Here is a 27,065-nt window from a genome sequence, read left to right as displayed (position 1 = left end):
AGCAACTAAGCCCGTGCGCCACAACTACTGAGCCTGAGCTCTAGAGCCCGAGCCACAACTACTGAAGCCCGCGCCTAGAGCCCATGCTCTGCAACAAGAGAAGCCACTGCAATGAGAAGCCCACGCACCACAACAAAGACCCAACGCAGCCAAAAATAAATAAATAAATAAATTTAAAAAAAAAAAGAATCTGGGAAGCAAAAGTTTCCATTAAAGGCTAACCATATAATTTCATTCCTCCGTATATAGATAATTACAACTAATATTTGAGTGCTTACTATGGATAGGCATTATGCTAACTACTTTATATTCAATATCTCATTTAATCTCCATATTTTATACATTTCAGTAGTTCTTCAGATTGGGATTCAGAAACTGCACCTAAAGTATCAGGTCAATTACTTGATGCTACTGAGTGATAGGGTTAACATGCTCAAATTTCCCACTTTAAGTCTCTTTCTCCAACAAAATCTCTCCACCATATAACACCTTAAACTTTACTGAAACTCTACCCCTATGCTATTAGATCCTTGAGCTTAAAAAGCAAAGTAACTTGTCCAAACTAGTTAAAAGGATTTGAACAAAGTACTGACCTGACTCCAAAGCCTATGCTTTCCCATACTACACTGTATAAGGAATTTTTATAGTATTATTTGTAGACATATAAATTCTTAACAAGAGGCAAAACCAAACTATGTTATTCCAGATAACACTCAAAATCATTAGGATACAGAAAATCTCAAACTCAAAGGAACTGCACTAAAAATTCCTTTATATAAATGTAGAAAGCTAATCCTTCCTCTTAAGAACTGGTTAAGCCAAAATTATCTCACCCAATATATAGGCATATAATTCAGCTAATTCAACATATTTCTGATCAAGTGCTTAAACATTTCCAAATTTTCTTTTTAAGAAAGCATTTAGGCATAGCAATAGACAACCTAAAGTCCATCAATAGAGCAAGATTTGCATAAGGCAAATTCTTAAATTTCCCAATTCTGCTGCCCTAAGGTACTATCAAAAGCTACACGCACTTCAGTCAGCAATAAGACAACCAGTACTTCTGGTTTTGCAGATATCTCATGAAAACCTTTTCCTGTATTGTCAAATTCCCTTAGGAAAGGTTCCTTACTATTTGTTATACTTAGAAAGTAGCTGGGGTGGTGGGGGAGGATATCACTCCACAGGAGAATCACAGGATGTACATTTGTAAAAGATTCTCCTCTCACACAGTCATAAACCTATAGGACATAATTCCAGGTGCAAGAAAATTTAGAGATACCTGTTGAATTAAAATACAACATATAAATTATATTGGATGCGTGGCACATCTACATCTCTTTACGTAATTAACAATTTTTATTTTCTCTCATTTTATTTGTGCTCTTGGTAATCTACATCAAATTATTGGGAGAAATAAGGTGTAAACAAGTAAAAATTGAACGTTTTATGGCTAAATCACAGATTAGAGCACTACTACTACTAAAGAGAAGATGATATATTCAGTCTAAAGGCCCCTGAAAAACTTTAATTCTCCTTCCCCTCCAACCCCTTATTTAGCAGCCTAACAGAGCTTTCTAGCTAATGCAAGCACAACATCAGGAGAACTCCTGTGGACAAATGGATTAGCACAAAACAATCACATGATTATAAAACTACAAACATGGGCCGTAACTGATGTCAGAAAAGCAACTATAAACACATCGTTATCTGAAAAGGAAAACCAGCTTACAAAGGTTCAATAACACTGCTATTTATGGAAGATTTGCTAGTGCCAAGTACTAGGTGGATTACATGTTCTCAAAATTCTCACAACCATCCTATAGAGTAGATAGTTGCAAGCAGACCTAAAATCTGATATTCTGCCTAACTACTCTAATATACCAGCCATCCAAAAAAGCTATGTTGCCCTCAACTGGATATCAATCTGTACAGAAAATATTTACACAGTATAAACAATGATACAGGGGTCAGCAAACTTTCTCTGTAAAGGGCCAGACAGCAAATATTTTAGTCTTTGAGGGTCACACAGTCTCTGCTGAAACAAATCTGTTCTTATAGTACAAAAGCAGTCACAGACAATACATGAACAAATAAGCACAGATGTTTTCCGATAAATATTTATGGATACAGATTTGAACTTCATGTGATCTTCACATGTCACAAAACAGTATTCTTTTGATTTTTTTCAACCATTTAAAAAATGTAAAAACTATTCTAGTTCATAGACCATAGGTTGTGGGCCAGATTTGGCCTGTGAGCGTTGGTTTGCCAACCCTTAACATTAATCATTAATAACTAATAAATAACTAATAAACAGCCAGTTACCAAAATATAAGCTCCATAGGAATAAGAAACTTGTCTGTTTTGCTCTCTATCTCTAGAACACTGTGCTCAATACATATTTGCTGTATGAATGTGTATCTCATTGGGACTGCTAAATGTGCAAAAGTTATCAACATGTGGTACCTTCCACCCAAACTTATCACACATCACGAAGCCAATTTAACTAAAACAAAAAAGTAGTCAGGAAATTTAGCACCTAAAATAAGATAAGAAAATAAGATAACCTAAAAGAATCTATTAAATGATTAGAGACATTAAAAACATATATTAAAGGCACTGAAATTCTTAAAAACAAAATGGAAACTGAAACAGGACAGAAAGAACTAGACACTATGAAAAACACAAAATTTTGAAAGAGAACCAACGGAAGTTCTACAAATGATGTCACTGAAATTAAAAAAAAAAGAATGGATAGATTAAATTGCATTATTAGATATAGCTGAAGATAAGTAAGTGAACTGGAAGACAAAGCTGAGGAAACCATGTAGGATATGGTACAGGGATGATTTCTTTCTTTGCCCTTTATCCTTTCTTTTCTTTTTCATATAAAATATATGTAGGACATGGAAAAAAATGATGGCCTTATTATATATAATAAAAGTTCCAGAAAAAATGAGGAAAGGCAATATTCAGAGAAAATAACTAAAATATTTTCAGAATTAATAAAAGATACACATCCTTTATATAAAGAGGCATAATGAAACTGCAGAAATCCAAAGGCAAAGAGATTATTCTGTGGAAGAGAAAGGGAACACTAAGACACTCTGAACCAAAATAAAGGCTTTCTCCTAATTCCATGCTCATTTTTGAATGCAAAAAAGGGACTATATTAGTTTAAACCAATGTTCCATATGGACCTACATATTACTCACAAGCCATTAAAAATCCAGGGATATTTAAAACCCTGGGATACACAAAGACTTTCTAAAGGACAAATGGGCATGGATAATTTTAAGAAAATCAACTCCTAAATCCTCAATCTCCACTTTAACACTTTCTTAAATTGATTTACTTTAAAACCCATCTGTAGAAAAGGTACATATAATATCTCCTTTCCTATCTCCACTTTCACACCAAACCTTTTTCCACTTTACAAAAGACATAATTCTCATTTATTGTACTAGAGTCTAAAATACTCCTGAAAGGAACAATTTGACATAATAGTATCTGGAATCTCTTTTGGCACATGAAATAGTAGTAGGGCTTCGTATCTTTCCCTGTTTTATATATATTTCTGTTAAAAGTGAACCACAGGTTAGAAACTGGGTGTTCTGGACCAAATTAAGATTTTCTTAATACAACAATAATGCAAAATGGAAAAGCAAAAGTAATGAAAATTTGCATTCAATGACTTTGTATCTTTTACTCCAGTTATTATCAAGAAAAGCACTGCCCCAAGGAACAAATCATGTGAAAACAACTCAAAGAAAGCATTAAAAAAACAAAAGCAAAACCAACAAACCTTTAAATGTGCATGCCTTTATTACAACCAGGTAAAAAAGCTTAGGTCAAAACCAAGGCTGCAGGGCTTCCCTGGTGGCGCAGTGGTTGAGAGTCCGCCTGCCGATGCAGGGGACACGGGTTCGTGCCCCTGTCCAGGAAGATCCCACATGCCGCGGAGCGGCTGGGCCCGTGAGCCATGGCCGCTGAGCCTGTGCGTCCGGAGCCTGTGCTCCACAACGGGAGAGGCCACAACAGTGAGAGGCCCGCGTACCGCAAAAAAAAACCCACAAAAAACCAAGGCTACGTTTTTCTGCCTAGAATTCTAAAGTGAAATGTCATCATGAAGATGCAGATTAACATGTATATATGAAATGAAAACAGAAAAAAACCACTATTTATTATAAATAAATAATACATTTGATTTAATTGACTGGCTGTACTATGAACTGGCCTTGACAAGTAAATTATATGTAGACATTTTCCATAGATCAAAAGAGTTAAATATGCAGTTCTTTTAAAGAAAATATACAAAAAAACCACAATATTTTACAAAACTATTCTTACGAAAAAAAATTGGCAAAAACCAATTAAAAATTAACAAGATTTCAATTTTTCCAATTATTTCTGAGATTATCTGGTTAAAAGATAGGAATCTAAAAGGAATTTAAAAGTAACAAGTGTAACTACTAGCCAATCATTAAGTCTTGATAAAGCCTTTTTAGTGTATTTCCCCCAAATTCAGAAAGGCAATAAATGCAGAGGCTGGATTACAAATTATTTTTAACTTTTAAACTTTTATTACATTGCTAGGTGATTTTCCTGCCATTTAATTCAAAAGGAAAGAACTGAATGATAATGCTATAGCAAAACTCTATATCCATCTATTTATTATATGACCAAGATTTCTCAGCACTTATATCTAAAAAAAGTTGAAAAAGAAAATCACTGTTGAAAGTTTTATTAGACCAATAAATAACATTTATTTATGGACACATGAACTAAATGAATAAGGAAGGAAAACATCAACACCATCACTTTAAGAAATACATTTCCAATATAATTCTATACAATAGGTTCAATAATTATAAATTACATGTTTATTAGTAATTATAAAGATAACTCAATCCAGCAAAAAAAATTAATACTTGCAACTTTTAGTGAAAATATCATTTAATATTAAATTTCAGTGAATGTATATTTTTATTCAGTGAATATATATCTATACAGTATGATAGAGTAATTAAAAGATTTTCAATTGCATAAAAATACATCATGTGAAGTTAAAATACACATATAACGTTAAAATTTTGTGGGAAAACTGAACAGAAATATGAATTTAAGGAGAAAAAGGAACAATATAAATTTCCAACTGTTAAAGAGGAAATGGCACATGTATTTCTTTAAGTTTTTTTTATGGAAATATAGTTGATTTACAATGTTGTTGTACATGTACTGTTAAGACAGATGATGCTGAGGTATCAATTCTGAATTACCTTTAGAGATCACAGGATACATAAGTGTCATATAAGTTTTATTTTACTTTAAAAGTATCAACATTAAAAAAAAAGGGCATCTGCAAGCAACCCCCCCTCAAGTTAAAGACCAATGTCACAGAAGATCATGATGAAAAACACCTTTTACTTTTACCTACAAAGCTCACTATATTTGTGTCCACCTGAAGAACACCTAAATAGCCCCACTCTAAGGAATCAAAATGTTAAAATAAAAGCTAGAGAAAACTGCAATGTAAAAAACCTTATAGTTTTCCAGTGTGAGTAGCCTTATAGAGAAAAACTTTAAATTCTATAAGCTCCCGAAATTATGTCAAAATAGAGATGTGGGGAAAAAAAACAACCCACAAAAACAGGGAGAAAAAAGTAACTTTAAAAGTCTCTAAAATACTATTCAACTGTAAGTACAGGAAATATGCGAAGAGGGTACTATGTCAGATTGGCAAAAATTCAAGTTTGACCACATACTCCCCAAAGTTAGAAGAGAAACTCTCATACATTGCTAACAGTTATGGCTAATGCTAATTCCTATGAATGAGGCATTTGGCAACATTTAGCAAAATCACATGTAAATCTACCTCCTGAAATAGCAACTGCAATTTTAGAAATCTATCCTACAAATACACTGTAAAGATGTGAAAAGGTATAAGCACAAGGCTTTATTAAAGCACTTCTTGGGCTTCCCTGGCAGCGCAGTGGTTGAGAGTCCGCCTGCCGATGCAGGGGACACGGGTTCGTGCCCCGGTCCGTGAAGATCTCACATGTCGCGGAGCGGCTAGGCCCGTGAGCCATGGCCGCTGAGCCTGCGCGTCCGGAGCCTGTGCTCCGCAACGGGAGAGGCCACAACAGTGAGAGGCCAGCGTACCGCAAAAAAAAAAAAAAGAAGGTGGGGCGAGAATATATATTTTCTTTGTGATAAATAAAATACTTCTGATGGGATAAACAAGAAACTGGGAATATCGTTTGCCTTTGGGGTAGGAAAGTGGGTGGTTGGGACTTACAATCAAAAATACAAATCTTCTTTTGAAGCTTTAGTTTTTAGTATATAACCTAAAAAAATAAATAAATAAAAATAAAAAGTAACACTTGCCTTTTTTCCTTTTGAGGTTTCAGAATCCTCATCTTCATCTACACTGAGCAGATTTGCCTCACTACACAGAAAATAAAGGGGAAAAAGCCTTAAGTGACAATTACAACCCATACATTAAATTCAGAAGTTTTAGCCTCTGTCGTCACCTAATATAGAGATTAGCAAACTTTTTCTGTAAAGGGCCAGAGAGTAAATATTTTAGACTTTGCAGGCCATACAGTCTTGGCAGCAACTACTCCGCTTTGCTTTGCCACTGTAGTATGAGAGTAGCCACAGACTATCTGTGTGGCTGTGTTCCAGAAAAACTATAACAAAAATCCAGGGGTGGGCCAGTCTGGGCCCATGCGCCACTGTTTCCTGACCTCTGCCATTAATGAACACATAGTTTTGCTTTTCTTAACTATGGATTTCATAAATAGTCACTCATTTTTCCTTTCTGTCTTGGATTTTAAATTAGGGGAAAGGGGCTGAAAAACAAAGTAGAGGGAAAGAAACATACTGGTAAGAAAACTTTAGTTAATGAAAAGAAAGTAACTGCAATGGTATTAACCCAATAAAATAGTTATAGCTCTACCATTGTGGGAAATATCAAACCTTTACTGAGAATCATTGACCTGATTCTAAAAAACCGATATATCTATTAACAGTTCATGTTAATCTGAACATAGTAATAAACCAAAGAGTACAATTCATAAGTAAAACATACAGGACAGGTAGCACCTTAAAAGACACATTTTTTTTATATATAATCATGACAAATCTTCTAACAAAGTCAAAATACACCCTTCTGAAGACAATTCTGCTAAGCTATTTTTAGTAAAATCTTAGCTATTTATAACAAAAATGTAAAATGTTTGTTTCATTATTGTTTGTATACATCCCAACTTTTTTAACGCTAAAAATTCTGTCCTGCAAACATTTTACAAAAATGCTTAAAAGGTGGGATACTGGGCTTCCCTGGTGGCGCAGTGGTCGAGAGTCCGCCTGCCAATGCAGGGGACATGGGTTCGTGCCCTGGTCCGGGAGGATCCCTCATGCCACGGAGCGGTTGGGCCCGTGAGCCATGGCCGCTGAGCCTGCGCGTCCAGAGCCTGTGCTCCTCACGGGAGAGGCCACAACAGTGAGAGGCCCGCATACCACAAAAAAAAAAAAAGGTGGGATACTTTTTAACGTTTACAAGTGGTCTACTCAATTTCAGATTTAATTCCAATTTTTCAAAACTACATAAATAACAAATGTCTGTTATAAAATATAATCAGAAATAAAAAGAAATGAAAGAAAGAAAACCATAAAATACCAATTTCGAGTGAGAAACTTACCAGTTCAAAGCTCTCCCTCAAATAAAACTTCAGTTCAACATCTCATAGGTGAAGGCACATAAAGTGGTAATGATGAACGGAGCTGTTGCCCAGACAGAAGTGAAGCACCTACAATATTTAGCCAATATACTCTGAATGACTTCTTGTGTAAAATTTCTAAAAAATATTTGCAGTTTCGGTAGAAGTTAGTGTATGTATTTGTGTCTCTTAATTTGCTGTTTGTTCTGGCCAGTGGAAAACCAGATCAGTAAACTAAGAAACTAATAGCCATACTAAATTTGTAATACAAATCTCATGACACGCAAAAGGCTCTATTAAAACTATTTAAAAAGTTACAGCAGTCATTCCAAGTACATTAACAAAGTGTAATGAACGCTTTGCTTAACGTCTGTCTGGGTCAACACCTGTGTTTATCATTTACAGGGTTTCTGCTTTCTCTGTTAGCAATCTAAGATGAATGTGGTGGGGGGCAGGGTGAGTCACAACTGGAAAGAAAGACACTAAACTTTCTTACAAATTTCAGGAATCATAATGTGGGTTCATTTACTCCTGATAAATGGTGGCTTCTCAAATCACTACGTGAACAGAATGCCGTATTTTTTTATTTTTAAAGAACAATTTCTTTAATAGGAATCCTGTAGTATGGTCGCCTTTTTTTTTTTCTTTACTGTACGCGGGCCTCTCACTGTTGTGGTCTCTCCCGTTGCGGAGCACAGGCTCCAGATGCGCAGGCTCAGCAGCCATGGCTCACGGGCCCAGCCGCTCCGCAGCATGTGGGATCTTCCCGGACCGGGGCACGAACCCGTGTCCCCTGCATCGGCAGGCGGACTCTCAACCACTGCACCACCAGGGAAGCCCAGGTCAACTTTTAATTATAAGGTTACATGTACTATATGCACATATTTATACATTTCAAAAGAGGAAGAAATATAACCACAAAATTATATACCAATAAAAAAATTGCTTTTTATTTCCTTAATGCTACTGTAAAAGAGTTCAATGTTTTCTTAAGAATACCATACTCTTAAAAATATTTCCATGGAATAAAATTGTTTATCTAATGAAAAGTTTCATTCTTATAAAACATCTGAGGGGGAAAAAAACATTCTTACTCTTTATCTGTATCTCCTTCACTTTCTTCTCCATGATCAAAGCTCCAATTTCTTTTAAAACCTCTATCTCTTTTAGATTCTGATCTAGCCAACGCTGAAATAAAAACAAACTCAGGTAAGTATTCATTAATAGAGCCATTCAATACAAAATAAAATTGAGCATTTCCCAAACTCTTTGCTTAGTCAGGATTTTCTTTTAATTTGCTTGCCTTTTGATTATTTCCTCTAAAGAGAAAAAGAACACATTAAAATCTGTTTTTGCTAATTTACACTCATCCATATGTGTGAGTTTGCTACAGAAAAAAAGCTCAAATCAGTAAAATATAATAAAAATGTGGATGGGGATACATGAATATGAAATACATAAAAATCAACCTTGCATCTCCACCGTATTTGATCACTGGTTCTAGAAACTAGTACCTGTTAATTTGCTTGCCTTATTTATGAGAACTAAATCCAGACCACCAGCCTTTTCTTTACCTCAGCCAATCATCTCTGCCTTTTAGCAGAAAAGAGACAAACCAGGGTTTTCTGTGTTAGCATCAGGGTGAACTCAATGTTAGAAATAACTCTCCAGATCAGAACACCAAACACGCTCACGATGAGTTTAAGAAAAATTTTAAGTGCATGCCTGAAATACCCCGAAGCCATAAACAGCTATAAAGTGGGAACCTGAGAAATAAATGAAGTTCTGAAGCTGTCATTTGTTTTTGAGCCATATGACAAACACCTGAGGCCTAGAGGCTGGGAAGACCAGGTTTGGAGGCTCAGTAAAATGAAAGGTCAGATCATAGACCAGAAGACCTGAAGGGTGACAATCCAATTGGGTGAGCTGGGTTGCGGGGGGGGGGGGGGGGGGGGGGAAAAAAGAAGCTTACTGAAGAGACAGTAGGGATAATTATGACATCTTGCCGTTGGCTCTGGGTTTGGGGGTGAACTAATAATGACAAATAAAGTGTATCTCTCCACCCCATGTTTAGGGAATTCCTAAACATCAGCTCATAATCACTCATGTTTGGTACCAGAATCTTCATAACCTATGTGGCCCAGAAAAGCCCATAATTAAAACAGTCTCACGGAAATGATGCCCAATATCACCAGATGTTAAGGAAATGCAAAGCAAAACTATAATGAGATACTATTTCACACCCGTTAGAATGGCTGTTTTTTTTTAATGGAAAATAATAAGTGTTGGTGAGGATGAGGAGAAATCGGAACTCTTACGCATTGCTTGTGGGAATATAAAATGGTGCAGCCACTGTGGAAAATGTCTGGCAGCTCCTCAAAAAGTTAAACACGAATTACCCTATGACCCAGTGATCCTAGTTCTAGATATATACCCCAAAATAACTGAGAGCATGGACTCTGACACTTGTACACCAATGTTCACAGCAGTATTATTCGCAAGAGCCAGGTGAAACAACCCAAATATCCATCAACAGATGAATGGATAAACAAAATATGCTGTGTTCACACACACATACAGAGGAGTGTTATTTAGCCATAAAGAAATGAAACTCTGACACATGCTACAATATGGATGAACTCTGAAAACATTACAATGAGTGCAATAGTGGCACAGAAGGACAAAGATTGTATGATTCCACTTATATGGGTAACTAGAATAGGCAAATGCAGAGAGCAAGTAGAATAGAGGTCACCAGGGACTGGAGGGAGAGGAGAATGTAGAGTTACTTTTTAATGGGTACAGAGCTTTTGTCTGGGATGATGAAAAAGTTCTGGAAATGGATAGTGGTGATGGCTGCACAACACTATGGATGTATTTAATGGCAATCTACGCTTGTACATTTATAAACAGTTAAAACAATAAATCTTATGTTACGTATATTTTTCCACAGTAAAAAACTGTTTGTAAAGGCAAAAAAACAATCACCAAAACCTCTAAATGACTAGCAGAATCAAATATAAATCTTCTCTAAAAAAAGTAAAATTTCAATGCCTCAAAAAACGTTTCCAAAAAAAATGAGTTCACAATCCAAAATATCATGAAACAGGAGGAAACAAGTCATCATGAGTAAATCTGAAACTTCTTTACATGTATAATGTAAATATAAGTAAGTAAATAGTAGATAATAGGAGCAAGGTGTCTCCCTTTCAGAAAAAGAAGTTATGAAAAAAACAAGAGAGGAAAGCTAGAATGAACTGTTCGTTCTAGTGGTGCTAGATTAGAGGAAGAGATATCAGTACCAACTTTTATTTGATACACATACAGATTAATAGATACAGACACGAATATAGATATGCTGTTCCATGGGTTAGTATACAGAGCTAAGGGTCTGTCCTCAGAAGGTGTAGAAGCAGTGATACCCCAGTAGCAACAAGCATACCTACAACCAGATCTTATTTTCTAAATACCATTCTCCAATACAAGGAGCCAGAGCTCCCAGGAAAAATGACTGATTCTAGAGATGACGCAGGAAAAATACAAGATAAGCCTGGAGTATTATGTAGGGCCAGAAAGGAAGAAGGCGTTTTTTTTAAAAAATGATGATATGAATTATAATTCTCCTTAATAAAATAAATATTCATGAATCCACATGGATATAAATAATTGAATAAATAAATAAATGGTGAGAAGGGACACATCTTCCTTACAGAATTCCAAATGATACATGTACAAACTCTCCTCTAAGAGATGGAACTGAATTCCCTTTCCCTTCAGTATATGCTGACCTTTGTAACTCACTTCCAAAGAGTCAACTATAGAAAAAGGAAAAAAGTAAACTGACAGTGAGAAACCTACCAATCACTATCTCAGCTAAGTGATCATCAAAGTTAACATCAGAAGTGATGTCTTATTCATAGCATACTTAACATGATGTGATGAACATGCGACTTCAGCTCTGTGGCTTCTTCCCAAAAGCCCACAATGCCAGTTTAGTCACAAGAACACATCAGATAAACCCAAATTGAGGAACATTTTACAAAATTCCTGACCAGAACTCTTTAAAACTGTCAAGGTTATGAAAAATAAGGGAAGATAAAGAAACTGTCATGATCAGAGGGGACTAAGGAGACATGACAACCAAATGCAATGTGGTGTCCTGGACTGGACTGTGCAAAAGGAAAAGGACATTAATGAAATAACTAGTGAAATCCAAGTCAAGTCTGTAGTTTAGGCTATAGTGTTATGCCCATGTTAATCTCCTAGTTTTTGACAAACATACTACAATTATCTAAGTTGGGAACTTTAGGGGAAGATGGGTAAATGGTATACAGAAACTCTCTCTAACATCTTTGAAACTTCTCTATAAATCTAAAATTATCCCCCACCCCAATTTTCAAAAATCAAATGTAAAATGAACCTGTTTTTTAAAAAAAGAAAGGGTTAAGTTTAAGTTATGCTACCAACACAGAAAAGGTAATAAACTATGATGATTACTGTCTATAAAGACTCTATCCGTCACTGAGAGTCAGGCAAGTTAACAAAAAAGGCCACTAAGCAGTGAAAAGTCAAGAGATTTTATATTGTGTACGCTCTAAAGAAGCAGGGTTCCGTACACACAGTTCTAACAAGTGTAATCACAGGATTTCCTAATTGACAGATTAGAAGCTATAAATTAACAGATGCAAGAAAAATAACCTCATGAAAGTGATAACTGCCAATGAGAAAAAATAAATTACAAAAAGCAAGCAAATTCTAAAAACATAAATTTTAGGACAACTTGCACTAAGGACAAAAACTCTGAGCCCTCAAAAGTCCTTGAGAGTATCAACACACTTCAATATCCTGTTATGGTTGACACTCCTAAGAATCAGAATGGAAAATTATGTCCACTATACTGTACTTACAAAATTGAAAGGAAATACAAAGGTTAAAGAGAGATCCCAGTTAAGCATCGTAAATTAAATATATGCATTTTTCTCCATACCCCTCCAGTAAAATGACAGTAATGGAAAGAGGGGTAAAAAGCAGAAACCCATAAGAACAAAATGAACCCAGAAAGAAGATAATAGCAGATGAGAGATGTAACTAAACTGATGAAAGGTGAAAATTTGATGGATGGGTAGGAACTGACTTAGTTGACTAGAGAAAGCAAACTTAAACACCTATGAGGGCACAGATATTACCAAACTGACACAAGAAAAAAAATTTTTGAACACTGCTGTCAATAAAAGAAACTGAATTATTATAAATCTTTCTGTAAAGAGAAACTCAGACCCAGAAGGCTTCTCCCATAATTTCTTTCAAACTTGTAAAATATAACAAATTTATCTAAACTTTCCCAGAAAATAAAATAAAAGGAACACTTTGCAGCTCATTTTATGAAGTCAGTATACCTGATCCTAAACCTGATAACGACATTTAAGGAAGGATATTACCAAGCACTCTCTCATGAAGACAGATATAAAACCCTAAATAAGATATCAGTAAATCAAATCCAGTGATAGACAAAGAAAAATATATTACAATCAAGTAGGGTTTATTCTAAAAGCAAGAGTTAACATTTGAAAATTATGAATATAATTCACAAAACAAAACCATTATAATAAAAAATGATTCAGGGATGCATCATCAAGGAATGCTGAAACTAATAAATAAATGGAAAGAAGCTAAAACTAATGGATGAAATCTGAAGAGAAATATGTCATTTATATTGCTTCAAAGCAGTTTCCCACAAAATATTTATTAATTACAAAGGGGGAAATAGTACCTTTCAGTGGAGAAATCTGGCAAACACTAAATGATCAAAGTTAATTTCACCAGTAATAGGACAAAAGATCACTACCAAGGCATTCCTTATAAAAACTCATAACCTAAATCTAATCATGAGGAAACATCAGACAAACCCAAACTACAAAATAACTGTCCAGTATACTTTAAACATGTCAAGGTAAAGAAAGACAAAGAAAGACTGGAATACTATGATCATCTAGGTAGAAAATCCGAAAGAATCACTCAAAAAAAAACCCTACTGGAACTAGTAAGCAATTATAGTAAGACTGCAGGATACAAGGTTAATACAAAACAATTAAATGCTTTCCTATATACCAGTAATGAGCAAGGTAAATGTGAAATTAAAAACACAGTAACACATTAGCACCCCCAAGAATGAAATACTTAGCTATAAAGCTAACAGAATATGTACAAAATCTTTATGATGGAACCTACAAAACTGATAAATGAAATGAAAGAAAAACTAAAAAAATGGAGAGATATTTCATGTTCATGAATGGGAAGACTCAATACTGTCCAGATGTCAGTTCTTTCCAACTTTATCAATAAATTCAGTGCAATCGCAATCAAAGTCTTAGCAAGTTATTTAATTCAAAATGGATCACAGACCTAAATGTAAAATACAAAACTATAAAACTCCTAGAAGATAACACAGGAGAAAATCTAGATGACTCTTAGGTATGGTGATGACTCTTTAGATGAAACACCAAATGTATAATCCATGAAAGAAAGAACTGATAAACTGGACTTCATTAAAATTAAAACCTTTTGCTCTGCCAAGAAAATTAGAAAACAAGCCAAAGATTAGGAGAAAATATTTGCAAAAAAAACACATCTGAAATATACCAAGAACTCACTTAGTAATAGCCATGAAAAGACACGGAAGAACCTTAAATGCCTATTACTAAGTGAAAGAAACCAACCTGAAAAGGCGATCAACTATATGATTTCAACTAGATGACATTCTGGGCAAGGCAAAACTATGGAGATAGTAAAAAGATCAGTAGTTGCCAAGGTGAGGTGAGGGTGGAGGGGCTGAGGGATGAACACGTGAACAATGAAGATCTTTATGGCAATGAAAATACTCCGTATGACATGATAATGATGGATACATGTCATTACACACTTATCCAAACCCACAGACTATACCACACAATGAGTGAGCCATAATGTAAACTACGGACTATGATTTGTCGGTGAAGGGTTATCAATTGTACCACTCTGGTGGGAGATGTTGACACTGGTGAAGGCTATGCAGATGTGGGGGTGGGAGGTGTATGGCAAATCTCTGTACCTTCTGCTTTGCTGTGAAACTAAAACTGCTCTTAAAAAATAAGTAACTCTTTTGCATGGCTAGAAAAAAGAAAAATAAAAAGCAAAAACAAGTCTTGCCTGCCCAGTTTTACTGATATATAACTGAGCAGCACTGTATAAGTTCAAGGTGTACAACATAATGACTTCAATTACATATATTGTGAAATGATTACCATAATATGTTCAGTTATCATCTATCAACTCATATAGATGAAAGAAAGAAAGAAAGAAAGAAAGAGAGAGAGAAAAGAAGGAAGGAGAAAGAGAAAGAGGGAAAGAGAGAAAAGAAAGCAAGCTAGGGAAAGAAAGAAAGAAAAGGGAAGAGAGGGAAGGGAAGGAAGGAAATGAAGGAAGAAAGTTTCTTTCCTTGTGATGAGAACTCTTAGGATTTACTCTAACACCTTCCAAATAAGCCCTATAGGAGTATTAACTATAGCCACCCATCATTTTATACATTACAACCCCAGTACTTATTTATCCTGTAACTGGAAGTTTGTACCTTTTGACCACTTTCATCCAAGTCCCCTACGTCCCGTGCCCTGCCTCTGGTAACCACACATCTGTTCTCTTTTTCTATGAGCTTGGGATTTTTTTTTTTAAGATTCCACACATAAGTGGGATCACACAGCATTCTTATTTCACTTAGCATAATGCTCTCAGGGTCCACCCATGTTGTCACAAATGGCAGGATTTCTCTCCCTTTTATGTCTGAATAATAGTCCATTGTATATATACACAACATATTTATCCGTTCTTCCACTCATTGACAGTTAGATTGTATCCATGTCTCGGCTACTGAACAGGGGGGCACAGATATCTCTTCAACATAGTGTTTTTGTTTCCTTCAGATATATTCACATAAGTAGAATTGCTGGATCATATGGTAGTTCTACTTTTAATCTCCTGAGGAACCTCCATACTGTTTTCCATAGTGGCTGCACCAATCTACACTCCCACCAACAGCACATGGTCACCATGGTTTCATAATAACCATTCTAACAGGCGTGAGGTTATATCTCATGGTGGTTTCGATTGGCATTTCCCTAATAATTAGTGATGTTGAGCACCTTTTCAGGTATCTATCTGTTGGCCATCTGTAGGTCTTCTTTGGAAAAAATGTCTATTCAAGTCCTTTGCCTATTTTTAATTGGATTATTTGGGTTTTTTGCTATTGAGTTATATGAGTTCTTTATATATTTTGGATATTAACCCCTTATCAGATATATGGTTTGCAAGTATTTAATAAAGTCTTTTTTTTTTTCCTTGGCCATGCTGCGCAGCATGCGGGATCTTAAGTTTCCTGACCAGGGACCGAGCCCGTGCCCCCTGCAGTGGAAGAGCAGAGTCTTAACCACTGGACCGCCAAGGAAGTCCCATTAATAGTCTTTTTAAAGAACTTTTTTAAATGTAAAGAAAACATAAGAAGTAGATACACTACAAATAGATTTTCAGATTCTGTTACCCCAACCTGTACAGCCGACTGGCACTCTCCTGCTATCGTATAAACTAAAGAAATGAACAGTGATTAGTAAAACCAAAAAAAGTAAAGTTATAAGGGACCAATAAGATCAAAGAATTTCTTCTATCACAAAAAGCACAAGACATTAAGAAAAAAACAATAAATGACTACATTTAAAAAATTTGCTCATAAAATTATTCCATGAGTTTAAAAATAAGACAAGTAATAATTCTGTAAGATGTATGTTCAATACACGTAATTCAACCAAGGTTTCCTATCCAGACTATATAAAGAACCCCAACATTCCAACAGAACAAAACGTGCAGAAAACATGAGCAACTAAGAACTGAGGAAACACACAAAATAACCCAAAAAACAAAAAGAAACTCATAGAGTATTTTGTTTAGTTTACTCACACACCACAGGCACATAGAATAGGGATTACCTCTAGGTTGGCACTCAATATTTTTTGAATATTCAATGAACAATGAACAATTTTTAAAAACACAGTAATAAAGATACTCAATCTCACTATAAACCAGAGTATTACAAATTCAAACCACCATCTGATAACCACATCAGACTGGCAAAAACTAAAACATCAGACATTATTAAGTGGGTAATGATGTGTATAAACAGAAAACTTAAAAAGTGCTAGTGAAAGCACTTTGGAGATCAATTTGGCAATACTTAGGTGAAGCTGAAATTGCACATGACCTGATAATTCCATTGCTAAGAAATACCCTAGATCAGATGTTAGTAAAGTATGGCCCAGCCAAATCTGGCCTGCTGCTTGATTTTATAAGGCCCACAAGCTAAGAATACGGCTTTTACATTTTTAAATGGCTAGGGGGGAAAACAAAAAATCAAAAAAGACTAATGCTTCATGTTACAAGAAAATTATATAAAATTCAAATTTCAGTGTTCAAAAAGGTTTACTGGCACACAGCCACACTCATTTGCTTATGTATTATCTGTAACTGCCTTCTTGCTAAACTGGCAGCACTGAGTAATTGTGACAGACTGTTTGGAATGCAAAGGGTAAGATATTCACTAGCCCTTTACAGAAAAAGTTTGCTGACCCCTGCTCTAGAGAAACACACACATGTGCACAAGGAAATATACTTTAAAAAAAGTTCACAGTAGCAATATGAGACATACTAAAATATTCATAGTAGCAATGTATGTAATAGTAAAAAATTAGATACAACCTAATTCCCACAAAAAAGGAAATGCATAAATAAAAGGTAGTATATTCATACTATGACAAAGCACTAGACCTATTCTTATCAACATAATTTAATTTCTCAAACAATGCTGCAAGAATGAAAAGCAAATTACAGAATACAGTATGCCATGATTTATAAAATATTCTAAACATTCAAAACAATTTGTACACATACACAGGTTCAGAGATAAGAACATAAAGTACAAAGAAATGTATGGGAATGATAACTACCAAATTAACGATGGTGGTTACCCCTGGAAAGGAGGCAGAAAGATGCAAAAAAGAAAGGGTTCGGGAGTTCCCTGGTGGCACAGTGGTTAAGAATCTGCCTGCCAATGCAGGGGACACAGGTTCAAGCCCTGGTCCAGGAAGATTCACGTGCTGTGGAGCAACTAAGCCTGCGCGCCACAACTACTGAGCCTGCGCTCTAGAGCCCGGGAGCCACAACTACTGAAGCCCGCACACGTAGAGCCCGTGCTCCGCAACAAGAGAAGCACCGCAATGAGAAGCCCGCGCACTGCAACGAAGAGTAGCCCCCGCTCGCCGCAACTAGAGAAAGCCCGCGTGCAGCAACGAAGACCCAACGCGGCCAAAAATAAATAAATTTCTTTAAAAAATTTTTTAAAATTAAAAAAAAAAGAAAGGGTTCAGACCAGCTTCAACTGTATTAGTAATGTTTTCTTTAGGCTAGGAAGTAGAACATGAGCTTTTGCTATATTATGCTTTATATTCCACAGATATGAAATATTTCCTAATAATTTTTTATTGATAAGGTTTTACAATAATAAAAAATAGAATTTTTAAAAAAGGATCACGGAGACAGAAGTTAACTTCTGCAACTTAGAAATATAAAAGCAGTAAAAGAAAACGTAAAGAGCGAATTAAATGCAAACGTCAGGAAATCTCAATAAAGCAATTTTAGGTGGCTCTGTAGTGCTTTAGCCCCCGTCTTTCTCAAGAACCTGTCAAGATTCTCCACAGGCAGTCTCGTGGAGCCCTAAGCCACCATGTTACAAGTATGGGTACCCCGCTGCAGAGACCACATGAAGAAGGAAGGGCCCAACTTTCCATACCGGCCAGAGTCAGACATTTGAATAAAGCTGTCTTGGAGCCTCCAGGCCAGCCAAGCTGCCACTGAATAACCCCCACAGGCGCTTCATGAAGCAGAAAAATCACCCAGCTGAGGTGAGTTTTCTTAAATTCCTAATCTATACAACCTTTATTTTTTGATACAGGAGACAGACCAATAGACTGTCCAATACTATCTGAAGATGAAGTCTGAATATATTATATCCTTGGGAATAATATTAGACTTCTCTGTGAACCACCAAAAGCACAATATTCTTTGCCTCAGGATCCAGCTATTGTTCAGTGTTCCCTCAGTTTATCTACCTCTTCATTCCATTCAGTGGGTTTCTATGGCTCTTTCGGCAGGATGCTGGCGTAAGTTAGCTCTGATCAAGGCCAACATCAGGCAGCAGTTTGATGCTGTTGGTGTTGCTGGAAGCATCTTGATCTTCTATGGAATGGAAATACCAAGCAGTGGGTACCTTACCCCAAAGTAATGCAGTTGGTTCTATCTTCACACAGAATACACAATCTCTAAAATATAGTTATCACAAGCACACAAAGTTCCAAAGAGAGAAAACGAATAACCTAAGAAATGATCGCGAGAGACAAGTGGCTCCAAATGCTCCTTCTGCTCCAAGGAAAGGGGAGAACACCATCAAGATGGCAGGGGAACAGTATTCAATGAGATGGACCAATGAAACACTTTAATTCTGAAAGTGCAAATGCATCATTCAACAAGGAGAAAATTGACAGTGTCGTAATTAAACTTAAATTAAAAGAAGATAAACTTGAAAAACAGGTAAAGCCTAAGAACAGTGAAGACAAGGAGACTCAGGAGTTGGTACTCAAACTTGTAAAGGAAACGCTGATGAAGATTTGCAGACTTAATTGCTATACTGACAAAATTAAATCAGTGTTTTTTATTTCCTGTGATAATAGAGAATGGAGACAAACCTGAACTGAAGAAAGAAGTTTAAATGCCAAAATATGGAATCCCTCCTCATCCAAACAGTGGCATAGGAATTTCAGAGGCAGAGAAGATATATTGGTTTCCATGAAGACAGAGTCACCAGAGGTCATGGTGGTAAAAGGCAGTATTTTCACCATGTCTCCAAGATTTAGTGGCAGATTCATACACAGGAGGTTGTGGAGGCAGAAAGTTTGCAGATTTTTGTTTTTTAATATAGGAAAGACAACAAAGTTATTACATAGTATACAAACAAGTCTCGGGAAATTTCTAGCTCTTAATGTCCTTAAAAATGGCTTCAGTCTTTGCAAAAAAGAAAAAAGTACACTTGTTATACACTGTACACCAGCACTGTTTGGTTTTTTTCTCCCTGCTATATTTCAAAGATTGTAACGCAGTTAATGTGGGAGAAAAAAACCCTCATATTCAAAACCAAGCATGAAATGTATTTGAAATAACAACAACAAAAAAACTCTCTGAGGGCTTCCCTGGTGGCACAGTGGTTGAGAGTCCCGCCTGCCGATGCAGGGGACACAGGTTCGTGCCCTGGTCCGGGAGGATCCCACATGCCGCAGGGCAGCTGGGCCCGTGAGCCATGGCCGCTGAGCCCGCGCATCCGGAGCCTGTGCTCCGCAACGGGAAAGGCCACAACAGTGAGAGGCCCGCATACCGCAAAAAAAACAAAATTCTCCCAAAACAAGGTCAGAATATGGCTTGCTGTCTTACTTTTCAAGCCTATAGTTTCAGACGGCCTCAAAGTAGTTGCTGTTAACGTGGGACAAGGCAGAGTGTCCACATGTTCCAATTTGCCTAGGACTGTTCCAATTTTAGCCAGGAGACAAAAGAGGTCCTAATTGCTGGTGATGGATGCAGAAGGCTCTGAGAAGTACAAGACCCTAAGGTAGCCAAAAAAACGGGCTAAAAGTAACACTGTTTTTAGGGTCAAATGGATACTACATATCTACTTTCTGTTTTTTAGGTGATGTAGGCAACCATAATTTGCAGCTCACAATAATGCATCATCCATTGTTGCATCACTGCAAGTAATGTGACCTAAGTGTGCAAATGAAGTGGGTTGTAATTGTGATCAACAGTCTGCCTCTGACTTTATGGATTAACTGTTGTGTTTTGTATCAAGATAATGTTTAATTTTTAATACTGTAAATAGTGGTGACCATGTTTCTAAGAGTTTAGGTAATGAAAATGAGAAAGATAACAATAACAACTCCACCATGACCCAGACATCACTGAATGAAAGAAAAAAAGGAAGGAAAAGTTCCTAACATTCTTCCTCTTTTCTTCTTACTTATGCTTGCTTGGTTTCAGAAATTCTTGAATCAGTCCCTAATCAAAGGAAAGTTAACCAATGACTGTTTATGTTGCTATTTATACCTTTGAAACAAATTACAAACGTGTGGTCTAGTTTGTTCTCTTCCTTTGGCTTCCTAAACTGTCCAGAAATTAGAAATTTTTGGATCTCAAAAGAACTGTCATTTTCAAGTTTAAGAAATACTATGACTTTGTTGAAAGTATTAAAAAAAAAAAAACCCAAAAACAGGGAGGTTTGGGAGAGGAAAGATGGCTGCATGGATTAAAGATGGCTGCAAATTCTTTCCCACTGTTCCTGCTGAGTGATGGTTCTCCTCCCCCTCCTCTTGAATCTGGGCTGGCTCTGTGGCCTTCTGGCCACTCGAATGTGACAGAAGTGACACTGTATAATTTCTGAAGTTGGGCCTTAAGAGACCTGTGGCTTCAGCTTTTGCCCTCTTAGAGCGCTGCTTCATCAGTAAATGGTAACTCCCCATAACTCCCTATTATTTTCCTGTCTCTTGTCCACTCCCACCCCCAAGGTTAAATAGGTAAGAAGAATGGGAAAGCAAAGGGATAAAGAAGGGAAGGAGGGAGGAAAGAAGGAAGGAAATGCTGAAGGAGGTTAAGGCTATAGGACAGGTCCCAAGCTCCAGTTCTGACTGCCCCACTTACTTGCTCTAGGTCATATAACCCCTCTACACCACTTGATTTCAAACACTCAACATACTTTTGTAATGGCAACAGGAACAATTAACTTACAGAAGTCTAGACATATGGAATACATAACTTCATTCTATTCTCTCTCACTACACTAGTCAATCTAGAATATCAAGAACAATCAGCTAATACCTAGAAAAAGAAAAGTAGTAAGTGAAAGACAACAAAAACTAGAATTCAAATAAGAGAAGGCAAGCATTAAAAGAACGAAAACAAAGTAGGAAATACACACACCCACACATACATACATATGAAAGCGAAAGCAGAAAAAATGGGAGAAAATATTGGTGAAGCAATTAGTTGGTAGAAGAAAAAAGGTAATGGGAAAGCTAGAATGAACAAGAACAGTATAATAAAGAAAAAGAAATGAGAGAGGAGGTAGACTTGCCAGAGGAGAAAAGAAGGGGGAGAATATCAAAAGAAAGGTTACAAGAACGAGCTAACTACCGTCACCTTTGCCCTATACTACAAGTCTAGCTGATCTCGACAACAATCTTCTGCCCCTCTCTAGAGCTATTTCCATGTGGGAGCCAATGACCTTTTCTGAAACAAAGCTGATGATGTTAACCTCCAGTCTTATCTTGTACCACTCTCCTTACTAGCACCACACTGTCCTTTCAGTTCCCTAAACGTGCCATGCTTCCTCTATTGTATTCCCCCTGGCTGGAAAGCTCTATCTCTCCACCCTTCCCTCTCCTATTCACCCTTCAAACTGCCCTGATTAGATCAAATTCTCATTATTACAAATAATCCCCTTTGGTTGCACTTGACAGTTGAAATTTTACACTTACAAGTATGCTTATTTGATTACTGACTCCCCTCACTGGACTGGAAACTCCAAGGGGAAACCGCCTTCCCTCCCCCACTGTGACTCTCAGCACAGTACCTACAATGTTACAGTTGCTCAATAAATATCCTTTGAATGAATAAACAAAAGAGAAATCTGCCAAACTAGCTATCACAAGTGGAAAAGGTGCAGAAGACAACCTTAAGTGAATAGAAGAGAAAGAAACAAATCAAAGAGGGGAAAGAAAAAATTCAATACAAGCTGTGGCCTAATTAAATTCACACAATTTCAGTGTGATACCATACCAACAAAATAAAGTACAATAGTAACCAATAGGTCTCTTTTCCCTAAAGAAGCCAGAAAAGGAAATGGAATTAGTTTTTTACTTAATATGTTATAAGAATGTAAAACATAATTTAGAAAATGGACAACAAACAAGCACCTCAAACTTAAGGAGTCCAAAGCAGAGCTATTAACTTACTTCTCATTCCTCTGCCAGTCTACTCCATCTCAGTGAATGGAATCCCGCGCCCCCCTGCAACACCTCAAACCAAAACCCTAGGAGTCATCTTTGATTCCTCCCTTACTCTGATCCTCAATATGCAATGCATCAGGAAGTCCTGTAAGCTCTACATCCAAACGGATCTTCGATCTATCCACTCCTCTTCCCCAATTGCCACTGCTACCATCCTAATCCAAGCCCATCTATTTTTCAGACTGCTACAATACTCTCCTAACTAATACCCCTGCTTTTACTCTTGCTCTCCTCTAACTCACTCCAGGAGCAAAGCGGTGTTTTTTAAAACAAAGATAAACCGTATCATTACGCTCCTTTGTCCCAAACTCTTCAATGACTTCCTACTTCTTAGAATCAAATAAAAATTCATGATCTTGCATGATCTGCTACCTCTCTTTCATATCACTCTCTTCTTTGCTTGCTATGTTTCAGCCATAATGACCTCCTTTTTTTAAACAAATGGAATCCTATATCATCTTGGAACCTTTAGAGACATCATGCCCTCTGTCATACTCTAGTCCCACAGTTAAGGTATTACCTTAATACACGTGTGACCTCAGTAAGGCCTTTCTTGACTTTAACACTGTAAAATGGCTTTCTCATTCATCCACTGCTCTGTATTTTTCTTCCATAGCCTTTATCACACTATTATCACCCTGTTTATTTCACTAACAACAAATAAATATGCTCCACATGCAAGAAATATGATGGTGAAAAGAGAAAGCCATTGCTTTCACGGAGCTTATATTTTAATAGGACTAAAAAACATGAAGACATAAATTTATCATGTGAAAAGTGCTACCATGAAAAATAAAAGTTAAAGGGAATACCATGTGTTTGTACATGTGTGGCAGCATGACACTGTAAGTAGGTTGTCAGGTCTGAGCAGATCTAAATAAAGTGAAGAAGGAAACTATGTGGAAAAAATGGGGTAAGAGTGTTTTAAATGGATTAACTTTTACTTATTTATAAAAAGTCCCTCCCACTAAAATGTAAGTCCCATAAAGGCAAGGACCCTAACTGTCTTATGCACTGCTGTGTTCACCTTGGTAAAGTGCCTAGTACAGAGTAGGCCACTATAAATATTTGATGAATAAATATCTGGCAAGCTATATTGGAGTATTTTATCATTAAAAGTGTAAAGAACCAAAAGAATTAAATACAAAATATTAAACACAAAAAATACAAGTACTAAATATCATTCCATTTATTTCAAGAGATTCAGTACAGTATATGAAAAACTGAAATGCCTGCTCTCCCTTATGCTCATATTCTAAACAAGGTACCATTCACTTGCTTTCTGAGCATGCTGAAGGAGACATGGCGAAACTCAAGTTTAACCCCTAGAGCAATTCACAGACCCTTAAGTTAGAATAAACTAAAAGCAACAGTTTTAAATTTCACATTGGCCTTGTATCTGTTGGCCTTATTTATGCTCTTTCTATTCTCCCTATGTTCATCACATAGCACCACCTGTAACACAAGCTGCACCACTCTCAGCCCCTGACAGGTAACCATTCTGCCCAAACAAGAATGGAGAGAGAATAAAAGAAATACGAAGTGAACCCAGAAAAACTTGCAAGTTTTCCACACCTTCTTACCACAAATCTCATATAAAACTCTCATCACTTTTAAATAAAGGCTGGTTTGCACACAAGGTAAATTTTTGTTTTTGGCTCTGCTACACTCCAAGGAAGATTAAGAAAATTAAGGTTTCTTTTCCCACTCAGCTCCATTAGTACCCATTTGTTCATTAGCCTAATACTGAGTACCTACTGTGTTCCAGGCCCTGTTCCAGGTGCAGTTAATAAAACTGTGAACTCAGCATACCCACCCTTCCACACACCCTCTTAGAGGACCTTGTACCACAGTGAAGTTGTACTTTCTTAATTCAGAAATGTTTCCAACTAGTTATCTTTAAAGTACTCCTTTTACCCCATATGAAATTCATCTTTGCAACATTATCCGAAGAGGAGTTAAATCTTTTTTTAAGTCACCGCACAGCAGATAGACCCACACTCATAAACCCGCTCTCCCAAACATATTTATAAACCTAATTACCGGCACAAACGGTGAATTCACAGTCGAATTACGCAATAAACGTTGAGAGTTCCACAACGACAACGAATTTAGCCGTATTTTAGGGATCCTTATATGTGGGCCAAGAGCCAATACTGTTACCCATTATCCCCAACAATAATAGATGGCTTTTCTTACTTACGACTGGCTTAGTCCGCCTGCAGCAAATGTTTAACTTCCCCTCACAAATGAATTAAAATGTAACCACTCAAACTTCGTCTATCAGCTTGGGTGACTGTCCCAAAATTGACACTGTGAATCTCGTTCTCTTTTTTTCCGATAAATTATTTTCTAAAATATCGTTAACAAAACACATTTCGTAAGATTACCTGACAGAGCCAGGCCTAATCTGAATGCTGGCTGCAAGAGGAAGCCTGAAGCTCCGCGAAAAAAGAAAGACGGGGACGGGCGTATAAAACAACCTCAGGAAACTACCTCTCCCCTCCCTACGTGGACTGGCCCCCGATTTCACCCAACCTTAGCGATTTGAAACTTTCCATGAACACCAAACGAGACCCGAGCGTAATCTGCTCTCCTTAGGCCACCACGGAGAAACCAAAAAAAGAAAAAACATGTCAAAGACACGCGTACACTCTCAAAGGACACGCATCAACTCCGGCTCCCGGCCGGTCCACCGACGCCCCCTCGGCCTCCCGGCTCCCGGCCGAGCCCCTAGCTCGCACGGACTCGGACCCAGCGCGCCCGCCAGCGCCCCGGAGCCCCCCAAACCCAGCCGGCGCCCACACCTGAATAGCCGGGAATCAGGGGCCCACATTTTCCTGTAGTTCCCCACCCCCAGCCCCTCGAGGGCAGAAATTGATGTACCTTCTAGAAAAGTAATCTCCCCGGCGCTGCCGTCGCTCTTGCCAGCCGCCATCTTCCTCCTCCCACGCCGCCGCCTCCCTAATCCATGGCCCACACCGCCGCCGCGTTCGCCGGGATGAGGGGCCGCGCCGCAGGAGGTTAGCCGCCGCAGGGTTGCGGGCCTAAGACTCGGCCGTCAGGCGGGCGGCGCTCCCCCGTCCGGACGGGCCTACACAAAAGCAGGCCGGCTCCCGGGCCTATCCGCGGGCGGGCGGCGAGACCCGCGGCCTGGGCTCCTCAGGCTCCGCCGGGCAAACGCGAGCGGCGACGACGGCGACGGCGCTTCCCGGGCCCGGTGCCTCTCGGCCCGCGACTCCCCATCCACCGCCCGCCCAGGCCGCCCGAGAAACTTCCCCTAGCGGCGGGCCCGCAGGAAGAGAGTCTGAGGGCGAGCACACAAACACGCCTCCCTCAGTCCCGGGCCGTAAAATGGCCGCACCCCCCGCCCCGGGTTTGTGAGGTCTCCGCGACCGTCAGGCGCCCCCGGGCCCTCCGCTCCTTTCAGCAGCCGCAGCCACAGCCGCCGCCGCTAAGGCCGTCCGCCCACCCCGCCCAGACGCGAATGTATCAGCCGAGACCTCTGCGACTGTCCATGCGGACAGTGGTGGGTCTCCTCCGCCACCGCCTCGCGTCCGTCGCCACAGCAGCGCCAGCCGCCGCTCCTCCCCCACGGTTGCCGCTGACGCCACAACGCGCTCGCCCCCCCGCCCCCCCCGCCCCCACCCCGCCGCCGACCCTGTCGCCCCCAGCGCGGCTCGCCCTCAGGAGCCCGAGCTCGCTCGCGGGTAGAGCGGGCTGCGGCGCCCGCCGCCCGGCCCTCTGTAGCACCGGCCCAGCACGGTGCCGGCTCGGCCCGCACACGTTTGGTCCGACCTCGGGAGCGCCCGCCGAGGTCCCCATGGCAGACCTGGGCTTCCGGGCCGGGCCGGCGATGCATTCGGCTTCTGTGGCACCACGATGGCCTGAGAAATGTTCCGAGTTCATATTCCTCTGAGGAGGCCTTCGGTTTAAACCGTAGCCAATTGAAGAGAAAAGGTAGAGTGAGGTAGCGCGATCACATGTGGGGGAAATGATTGTGGTCTTCATTCATTTTTAAAGAAGTTTTCAAAATAATTCATCAGGGAGGATTCTACGGTACCCTTTGGATGACAGTGTAAAAAAAAAAAATCCTGTCCTTTAATGTGCCTGAGACTTCAAAGCCCGTCCCCTGTCTTACAAGTCAGGCCTTGTA

The 27,065-nt window shown here is 38.4% G+C and overlaps 1 protein-coding gene across 6 annotated transcripts in view; it reads right to left on the bottom strand.

The window, feature by feature from the left end:
• SENP6 (SUMO specific peptidase 6) overlaps positions 1–26,484 on the bottom strand; it is a 98,940-nt gene extending 72,456 nt beyond the window's left edge. For 2 of the 6 annotated variants that reach the window (XM_029223606.1, XM_029223607.1), the window contains exons 1-3: positions 25,796–26,400; positions 8,822–8,915; positions 6,391–6,451 (exon numbers count right to left, since the gene is read on the bottom strand). In XM_029223606.1, coding sequence (XP_029079439.1) covers positions 6,391–6,451; positions 8,822–8,915; positions 25,796–25,847 — 207 coding nt within the window. In that variant the 5' untranslated portion in view covers positions 25,848–26,400. The other 4 variants (XM_029223608.1, XM_029223605.1, XM_029223611.1 and 1 more) reach the window with 4 other exon arrangements.
• Between the last annotated feature and the right edge of the window lie 581 nt (positions 26,485–27,065).

This window comes from Monodon monoceros, unplaced genomic scaffold, assembly GCF_005190385.1.
Source record: "Monodon monoceros isolate NGI ecotype Baffin Bay Population unplaced genomic scaffold, NGI_Narwhal_1 Super_Scaffold_15, whole genome shotgun sequence".
In the NCBI taxonomy this organism is placed as follows: domain Eukaryota; kingdom Metazoa; phylum Chordata; class Mammalia; order Artiodactyla; family Monodontidae; genus Monodon; species Monodon monoceros.
This window is presented reverse-complemented; position numbering and strand designations above follow the sequence as displayed.